Below are 9,744 nucleotides of genomic sequence, written 5' to 3'. Positions count from 1 at the left end.
TTTTTTTTTTTTTTTTTTTGCGGTATGCAGGCCTCTCACTGTTGTGGCCTCTCCTGTTGCGGAGAACAAGCTCCAGACGTGCAGGCCCAGCGGCCATGGCTCATGGGCCCAGCCGCTCTGCGGCATGTGGGATCCTCCCGGACCAGGGCACGAACCCGCGTCCCCTGCCTGCATCGGCAGGTGGACTCTCAACCACTGCGCCACCAGGGAAGCCCATCTTACTAGATTTTAAAGCCACAACAAACAAACAAACAAACAAACAAAAACCTCTGGTGAGACTATTCATGCAGCCCTGGGCTTGAGGAAAGAACTTCTTAAAGCACAAACAATAAGGTGAAAAACTGATGGATTTGATAACATCAAAATCAAGGATTTCTGCCTAATGAAGGATACCACAAACTAATTAACATAGAGATGCGATGACAAACATTGCAAAGATATCTAAAACAGATAACAGGAAATGGCTAGAGGTGATGCTGGAAAGGACGACTAGGGCTAGGCTGTGAAGGCTGCATTACATCAGGCTGGGATGTGAACCTGACTCTCCGTAGGCCATAGGAACCTAATGGAAACCAAACAGACTACAGTGCTTGCCCGAACTGCTGCAATAGCTAACTGGTCTCCCAAGGCCATTCGTGTCTCCTTCGCATCCATTCCCCTACTGCAGCCAAAGTGATCTTTGAAACACAAATATAATTGTGTCTGCTCCCCAGCATCAATGGCTTCCCACCTCTCTAGAGAGAAGCCCTCTAATACTGAGTAAGGCTCAAGTCCAGGGTTCCTCAGCAGCACTACTGGCGTCGTGAGCTGCATTAAGTCTCTGTCGTGGGGACCGTTCAGTGCCTTGATGTTCAGCACCATTGCTGGTCTCTTCCCATTAACTGTTATGAGCACAACCTCCCCTGGCCCCCTGCTACCAAGTCATGACAACCCGAAATGTCTCCGGACATCGCCAAATGTCCCCTGGGTGGCAAAATCACCCCTGGTTAAGAAGCACCACTATAATCTTTACAATGTGGCCTCACTGCCTGGCCCTCCATCCTTAAGAAGCGCTACCCTCCGCTCACCTACTACACTCGGCCGTATTAGACCTTTTCAATCCCTCGAATTCACACGATGGAGCTGTAACACGAGGCTCTCTGTCTGGAGCGCTCCCCACCGCAGCCTCCTCCCCGTCTTCACTCAGCTTTAGCTCTTCTCCCTCAGGGAGAATTTACTAGAAACTCTATTTTACTTTGAGCACGCCTAGACTTCCATTCTGTAACATTTCACCAGACCTGTACTGAGTATCTTTGGAAAAGTTGCTTCCTGCTTTACATTTTTATTTTAGTAAACTCTAAAATAATTGGTTTTGTATTATATACGTGATAAAGCCACCCAAAATTTTTGAACAGAGGAAGAGTGAGAAAAAAAGATACAAAGTCATTATTTCTCTATTGACTTGATTTAAAAATTCTGCATACTTTGCCATAACATACCTAGTTGAAGTTGTTTCTTATTTATGACAATTTTGATATAATTTTCTTGAAATCCAAAGGTTTCAGCTATCCTGTAAAATAAACCCGAAAACTATAGGTAACCAAATTTGTTATTTATTATCCATTAGATAGATTTTAATCATGATAGCTATTTTATACATTCTTCTCAGAAACACCGAGTATTCCAATTTACTGACTCACAACATTACTTCAGATAATGTCAGCTTACTAGATGGTTATTTGAAACTGTGTCAGAGACAGTGTCCTTTTGTAAACTATCTGTTTTACTATTTGGTTCCTTGTGAAGTAGAGACCACTGGTGCTGTGTATCTGTTTGAACAGGAGGGCCCTAGCTGCATGTCAGGAGAAAAGCCATCCTCTATACCTTCTGCGGTCTCCTTGGAGGAGCCCATAATAGGGGGAGTTGTTCCATACAATCTTCTGCTCATTGTGTGTTGAATGAATGATGCTTCCTGAATCCATCCCTAACAGCCCTGATGTAGACCAAAGAAGAAAATGAGAAAAATCACTTTAAGAAACACTGACTGGCTATCTCTGGAGGTATTCAAAATACTTACCAGTTAAAAATACACAAGTAGATGAAGTAATTGACCAGGTCTCAAAAGTTAGATTTTCACTGGTATGTGACAGGCAGGTATTTTTTTTCTTTTTACAAATGGGCCAACAGCCTGAAACTGGCTGAAATACTTCACTGAACACCACAGCAAGCTATTAGTGCACTAAGGAATAAAATTCAAAACTAATGATCTGGCCAATATCAGGCTGTCTCCTATTTCTATCACTCATTCATTGATTCAAACACGTATCAAGTACATGCATCCAGAGTTCCCACCTGATCTCAAGTTACACCAGGAAGTGAAGAGATTGCTGCAAGTCCTGAGTTCTCACTTTGCCCTTAAATGCCAGTGTGAGCCTGAATAAGTCCTTCAGCCTCAAAGCCTCAATTTTCCCCTCCATTCAGTGACGATAATCAAACCTGCCCCATCTCTCTTACAGGATGGCCAGGGAGGATCAAATGAGCGGGTGTAAAAGAGCCGAGAGCACCTGGGGCACAGGGCACACAGATACTTACTTAGACCTCAGTTCTCTGCCAGTGACATGCAGTCGGGTCTCCAACAAGTTTTTCCTATCCTATTTAAAAATAAGACAAATAGAATGCACTTGAATTTGACACTTTTTGGAGCTGTTATTCTGCCTATAAAACCAGACAGGTTGATATCAGATGATGTAAATACTCGCATGCCTAGCACGAAGCTATTGAACAAAACCTGACGTGTGCTGACCCTGTGACCCGGAAGTCCTCAAGGGGGCAGCAGTGTGGCAGCACAGGCAGGGCTTCAGTCTCTGGGGGAAGGTCAGCTGCTCAGTGGGGTTTGTCCCCTGTCTACTCAAGGGAGCTGGCCTCTGCTCCACAAGGACCCATCCCACAACCTCTGGCACTAGGGCCACCTCAGTGAGCAAAAGAGATAGTCCCTTCGGCGCTCCCAGTGAGGAGGGAGCAGCAAGACGTGTTCCTGGAACCTTTCCTTCTCGGATGGCTGGGCTTCAGAGGAAAATACGGGACCACCAGTGACACCTATGAGACCATGCAAATCATCTGCTCTGATTTCATACTCACCAATCAGCTTTCTGACTGGTGGTCTGGTTTCCCAGGTACTTGATACTAGCAATGAAGAGTCCTGTATATACATACTGCCCTTTAAATTCCCAAACTGGCATTCTGAGATAGATACATATATCATTTCCTTCTTCTAATAAAGCTCTTTGTTTTTCCTAGAAATTTTTAACAGCTTTATAGAGAGGTAACTTACATACCTTAAAGTTCCCTGTCTAAAGTATAAGAGTCAATGGTTTCTAGTATATTTACAGAGTTAGACAACCGTTATCATAATCAAATTTCAGAACATTTTCACCATCTCCCCAGCCAAACATGTGCCATACCTCCTATGCCCTCCCCTTCCCCCACCACAGACAACCATGAACATATTTTCTGTCTCTATGGATTCACCTACTCTAGATATTTCCTATCAACGGAACGACACAATCTGTGGCTTTTTGTGTCTGGCCTCTCTCATAATGTTTTTGAGGTTCATTCATGTTGCAGAGTGTCGGTACCTCGTTCCTTTTTATGGCTGAATAATAGTCATTGTATGCGTGCACTCCATTTATCCACCGACACACATCTGGGTTGTTTCCACCTCTTGGCTATTGTGAATTGAGCTGCTACAAACGTTCATGTACAAGTTTTCGTGTAGACATAGTTTTCATTCCTCTTGGAGTAGAAGAGCTGGGTCATATGGTAACTCTTACACGCGCTTATTTTCATTTCTTCTGAGAATAATTAACATTGATCAGTCTGAAGAGGCACCCTTGGGTGCCCTGCCTCAGTAACATTTCTGGACTTCAACTACTGAGGACGCGGCCCTGACACAGGTGGCCCAGGTTACGGTGGCCCTGCTTGGGCACTCAGCTCTGCCTCTGGCTTCCACTGGCATAGAAAAAAAAGACGAATTCCTTTGTGATGTGTCCTACACAGTTTTAGAAAATCTGAAGTAATCTTTTATTCCCCATTTTTGCTAAATGTTCATTCAAACTCTAGAAAATGTAAGAATGTTGAAGCACAGCTCTGTGAAGCCTGCAGGCCAGACTACTTTGTAAACGGTCCAGCTTAAGAATCCATAAAATTGACTTTTAAGTTTGTAAATGTTCAACATGTAAAGTAACTGAAAAGAATTTTATCTTTGGATTGTATCTTCAAAAAGAACTCATCATTTATTTAATCACATCACTAAGTTAACTAAGTATTAGTAACCATGTAAATTTGGGGAAACTACTCACTTTTTTTACCCGTGGAGGTAAGAAGACTTCGATCGTAGCAATTCCTGTTGCTTTATAGTGCTCGTTGCCTGTGCCACGCTCCACTGCTTTGCAACGTATTTCTTCTATTATCTTTTCTACTTCATTTTCACAACATTCTAGCTTGTCAGAGTACTTCTTAGCAAGGTCCTATAAAGAAAAATTTAAAAACACAGATCAATACAGTACCAACTCAAAAAAAAAAAAAGTATAATACAGAACAGTGCACGTGGGACTCTAAGGCAAAATAACTAATGAGTGGTGGTCACCCCTGTTATAGTGAAATCCAGACTGTGGCTTGACATCTTGAGAGGTGTAGAGTTTAGAGAGGACCCAGGGAAACATCAAAACCAGGAAAGGACAGGAAAATAGGCCCAAGAGAGAAAGTAAGACCAGTTGGGATTACACTAGGGGGGAAAAGCAAGGTGGGCTGTGACTTATGTAACTGCAGTATATACACAATTATTTTAAGGATTAATGAACTGTTCAATACCACGAAAGGGTGGGGACAAAAAAACCAAAAACACAAACAGAGAACATTCTAATTTTCCTAACTTGTGAGAACAAGTCAGGTTATACGACGGTGTAAGTATATATTTATAATAGGGGAGATGTTCATGATACACATAAGTTACAAAACAGATCAGAGGACTTCCCTGGTGGCGCAGTGGTTAAGAATCTGCCTGCCAGCGCACAGGGTATGGGTTCGATCCCTGGTCTGGGAAGATCCCACATGCTGTGGAGCAACTAAGCCCGTGCTCCACAACTACTGAGCCTGCGCTCTAGAGCCCGTGGGCCACAACTACTGAGGCCCGCGCACCTAGAGCCCGTGCTCCACAACAAGAGAAGCCACCGCAATGAGAAGCCAGTGCACCACAAAGAAGAGTGGCCCCCGCTCACTGCAATTAGAGAAAGCCCGTGCGTAGCAACTAAGACCCAACACAGCCAAAATTAAATAAATAAAATAAAATTTTAAAAACCCGAAACTTTCTGTAATTCTCTAGAAAACATAAACATAATTACTCAGTGAGGGTTTTTTTCCCCCTTCTGACACCAACCAATTCTGACACCAACTGGATGTCCTACAACTCAATTCAATTCTGTCATTAACGATCTGGAGTTAGAGGCAGACTCCACAGGCTAAGGGCTCAATCCCACAAGTCTGCCTTCATTTCAGGCACTAGGTTACCCACACTTCTGTCTGACTTGGCTACAAAGTCAAGGGTCCCTACAACCCCTACCCCTTCAGGCTTGGTAATTTGCTAGAACAACTCTACAGAACTCAGGAAAATGCTCTACTTATTATTACAGTTTATTATAAAGAGTACAAATGAACATCTAGATGGAGATGTACATGTGGCAAAGTCTGGAAGGGTTCAGAGAGCAGGAGCTTCTGTTCCTGTGGAGCTGGAGTGTGCTACTCTCTGGCGCAGGGACGTGTCTGCCAATCTGGAAGCTCCCCAAATCCATCATTTAAGGGTTTTTATGAAGGCTCCATTATGTAGGCACGATTGATAAAATCACTGGCCGGTGGTGAGTAGCTTGATCTCCAGCCCTCTGCCCTCACCAGAGGCTGGAGGGTAGGGCTGAAAGTTCCAAGCTTCTAATCAAAGTCTGGTCTTTTAGGCGAGCAGCCCCACCCTGAAGCTCTCTCCAAAGAGCTGCCTCTTAGAACAAAAGATGCCCCTGTCACCCTTACCACTCGGGAATTTCCAAGGGTTTTAGGAGCTCCGTGCCAGGAACTGGGGACAGAAAGCAGCTTTCTTATTATGCCACACCTAGCTTCTAAGCCAAGAAATTATAACAAGCAAATTCAGAAGAAAGATCAGAAGGTTTGCAAAAACTAAAAAGTGAGTCCTGTCAGGAACAAGAGAGACAGGAAAACCCTAAGACCCTGACACAGCTATCACTATCACCTCCCAAGCACGTCATTGTGTCACAACACAGGACAATTTGATGCCCTCCTGACAATCCTTAGTCCTTGATAAATGTTACACTGTTTATCTCAATATACTCAGACTGAGAAAACAGAGAAGTACATTCTAGGATATTCCAATATAATAGATTTCTATCAAAAATGATTAACGTTCCTCAGCTTCGAAAGGCAGGCAAACTTCAATTTCTAGAAGTTTCACTTATGTAAAATGATGCCATTTCTGATGATACCATAAAAAACCAAGGCATAATTATTAGGAAAATATATTTTGGAAAAATGAACAGATAGCCATAGTGTAAACAAAGCTGGGGGAGGGAAGCATTGTTTTACAGCAGACCACAGTAGCAAGGAGGGCTGAGAACCCACCGGGACACTAACCCTGAACAGGTCACACACTAAGCTTCTGGCAACTGGAACTGCCCTGCTAGCAGGAACACCCAGATTAATAAACTTAGGTAACATCGTGAAGGTATTAGAAATGATATATGCCAAAATAGTTAGATACCATTCTCATATAAATAAAATCCTTTTAAATACAAATAAGCTTGCCAACTGCTAATAAAATGTGGGACCTGCTTTTCACTCATGTTTTTGGTTATGCCAAAGGTTTACCTGGTTATGCCTGGCAATTTCTGGTGACTTCGGAATCTTACTTACCAAGGAGACTTACAACACTACTGATTATTAATGTCTTAAGAGGAAAATACCTTCAATGCCAAACCAACTTTTTTATTTTCATCCGTATATGGAGGTTTCCAGAGTTGAATTCTGTCTTCCCTTAAAAACTGGGTCAATTTTGCTTGGAGATACTTCTTTTGCGCCATCCTTGAAAGCAAAACAGTACATCACTGATACCCCATGCCACATTTCAAAGTGTTTTATAACTTACCTAATACACTGATGGGTTTTCTAGAGTAAGCAGAGGTCTCCTCCACTCCTCCTCCAGTTTAGTCTAAATTACTTTTAGACTAGGTTTTAACTAGCTCCAGGCTTCTCTAAAAGACATATATATTACATACAGACTGAAATATGTATTACATATGCAATTATATACATTGCATAAAAATACATATTTCAAAGTTGCTAATATGTAGCAAGGTTTATTACACTTTTCTATTTCTTAACCTGCTATTATTCTCTAAGAGAAAAGGTAAGATAAATCCCTAAAGTAGTGAACTTAAACAATTCGATGCAGAGCTTATCAATTCTCCTGTATGTTGGCTATTTCAACACAAAAGACCAATCACCTTGGCAGGTAAACATGAAGAAAAGCTAGCTTGAACCATGAACTATCCATAATAAATATTTTCTATATCTGAATTTTTTAAATTAAAAATTTAGTGTTTACAATACTAGAAAGTTATGCATGCTACTTTGTGATAAAGCATAAAAGCAAATCTACATATACTACTCCAATCAATACTGGCTGGGTCATCATTTTACAGACGAGAAAACCAAGGCCCAAGTTTGTAAAATGACTCAGTCAAGGATGCAAAATTAGGCAGCACCATAACTAGCACTGGGACTTCTGCCTGCAACACTGGACCATTGGATTCTGCCTTCTATCGCGAAATCCCTTGCTGCTTCTCTGTCCTGTGCATGTAACTACTCTCTCCCAAAGAATCACACACAGCAATGGAGCTGTCTACTCAGCCTTCACTAGCACACCAGTTCAAAGGGGTGAGTGAGGTTGCTAGAGAATCAAACAGCCGACAGGGGCAGTACAGCCAAAACAGATAAGCAGTTAAGAAAAGTCAAAAGTTATTACTCTTGAAGGATGAAGACACATTCCAGAGAGTGAAAAAATATGTAAGAGTTAATGTAACCTAGATAAGTAACTTTCTTTTTTTTATTCAGGGCCTGTATTCCACACTCCCCAAAACTCAAGTCACCCGATTTTTAAATCAAGTTTGAGAACTTAAATGTATTCCATAAACAAGTGTTTGAAAAGAAAGTTCAAATCTATTTTATATCAATTTGGAGTTAAGAAAGAGGGTAATCAGGATAGCGGGGAGAAAAGGGATAAAGAAAAAAAACACATCAAAGAGGGGGTTGTGTGCATCCAGGTAACCTACAAAAGAACCCCAGATTTTCAAGCACTAATAAACTGCTTCTCACACAGAAAAGCATATTAGCACTTACGAGCATTAGCTTTCCAAACACAAATAACTTACAGGACCACTACACAAAGTTAGTTCTCTACTGATAAATGTTCAGAAATTCCCACGAAAGTATCACTTGTGGGGAGAGGGCCATTTACTGGAGCCAAGCTATCTGGAAGGCTGAATGCACAGCCCTCTGGCATCCAAGTAGCTACCTGACCAAAGTCTCAAGGGATTTCCTAAACCTAGTGTGCGGCCCACACTCCACCCAACCAGCAAATAAACAGCAAGGAGGGTCTATGAACCACCACTTATGTTTGAGAAAAGATTACACCACTGTCTTGAAACTTACAAAACTTCACTTCCAGACAACCGAATAAACGAGGATACATATTTTAAACCAAAATGGAAAAAGGTTTAATAAATCAGTTTCCGATTTTAACTGGAGAACTGAACGTTTCATGGATGCCATACAATGTTCGGCAACACAGCACCCCACCAAAAGCAGAAATTCATTAGCACTACTGCTCTAAACTGAAAGCGAAAAGGTATAAAACGTTCCTTTAAAATTTCACTTTCACTTTTGTAATAATCGATCAACGCTACCTTTCCCCAGAGCTTTTCAAATATCTATCTATCTATATATTCATTCAAAATACATTAATTTTTCTCTTAGGCAGACTATTACAAGAATCTTGTATTAAAAAATAAGAGTATGGGAAAGAGTTGAGAAATACAGAATCAGATCGTCAAGGCTGGAGAAAATAAAGTGTTTTCTCATTAAACAGCAAAGAAAATTTATCTTTGCAAATAAATCCCAAATGGCATATCTGGAATTACAGTGTTATATGACTCAAGCTTTTTGTATGGCTAATTAATTTTAATATATACATATATTTCTCTTTCTCCCTCCAAAGACACTATTCAATCTTCTTTTTAAGTACCCAGTACCTCAGCCCAGCCCAGAGCAAACCTAGGGCGCGGCGAAATGCCGGCGCGACCTGAAGCCCCGGCCCGCCGACCCCAGTCCCGGCCGAGCCTCCGCGCAGGGCGCCCACCTCCCGCCGCTGCGGTCGCGCCTGACCCACACGGGGTTGGCGTCGGGGTCGCGCCGGGGGACCGGGGGCGCCAGGCGGCGTGGCTGAGACCCGGGTCTGGGACTGGACGTTCGGCCACCGTCTACTCACCTGCGCCACCGCCGCGCCAACCGTAACCCGCCGAATGCCCGGATGCGCCGGCGGCCGCCGTTTGTTTTCATTCCGGGTGAGGCCGGCCCCGCCCCCGCAGCCTCTGTCGCCGGGCCGCCCCGCCCCCACGCGGCGGCGAAGCAGGGTTGTAGGCGGGGCTAATG

General features: G+C 42.8%; 1 protein-coding gene across 3 annotated transcripts in view; it reads right to left on the bottom strand.

The window, feature by feature from the left end:
• Nucleotides 1–9,667, bottom strand: part of NUB1 (negative regulator of ubiquitin like proteins 1) — a 25,917-nt gene extending 16,250 nt beyond the window's left edge. The window contains exons 1-5 of one of the 3 annotated variants that reach the window (XM_024754474.1): nucleotides 9,581–9,667; nucleotides 6,999–7,116; nucleotides 4,338–4,505; nucleotides 2,572–2,630; nucleotides 1,479–1,549 (exon numbers count right to left, since the gene is read on the bottom strand). In XM_024754474.1, the coding sequence (XP_024610242.1) occupies nucleotides 1,479–1,549; nucleotides 2,572–2,630; nucleotides 4,338–4,505; nucleotides 6,999–7,116; nucleotides 9,581–9,651 (487 nt within the window). In that variant the 5' untranslated portion in view covers nucleotides 9,652–9,667. Of the gene's footprint in view, nucleotides 1–1,478; nucleotides 1,550–2,571; nucleotides 2,631–4,337; nucleotides 4,506–6,998; nucleotides 7,117–9,451; nucleotides 9,536–9,580 lie in introns of those variants that run through there. The other 2 variants (XM_024754476.1, XM_024754475.1) reach the window with 2 other exon arrangements.
• Nucleotides 9,668–9,744: the final 77 nt, after the last annotated feature.

The sequence above is a fragment of the Neophocaena asiaeorientalis genome, unplaced genomic scaffold (assembly GCF_003031525.2).
Source record: "Neophocaena asiaeorientalis asiaeorientalis breed wild unplaced genomic scaffold, Neophocaena_asiaeorientalis_V1.1 scaffold407, whole genome shotgun sequence".
Taxonomy (NCBI): Eukaryota; Metazoa; Chordata; class Mammalia; order Artiodactyla; family Phocoenidae; genus Neophocaena; species Neophocaena asiaeorientalis.
Note: the sequence above shows the minus strand (reverse complement) of the source record. Positions and strands in the feature narration are given on the sequence as shown.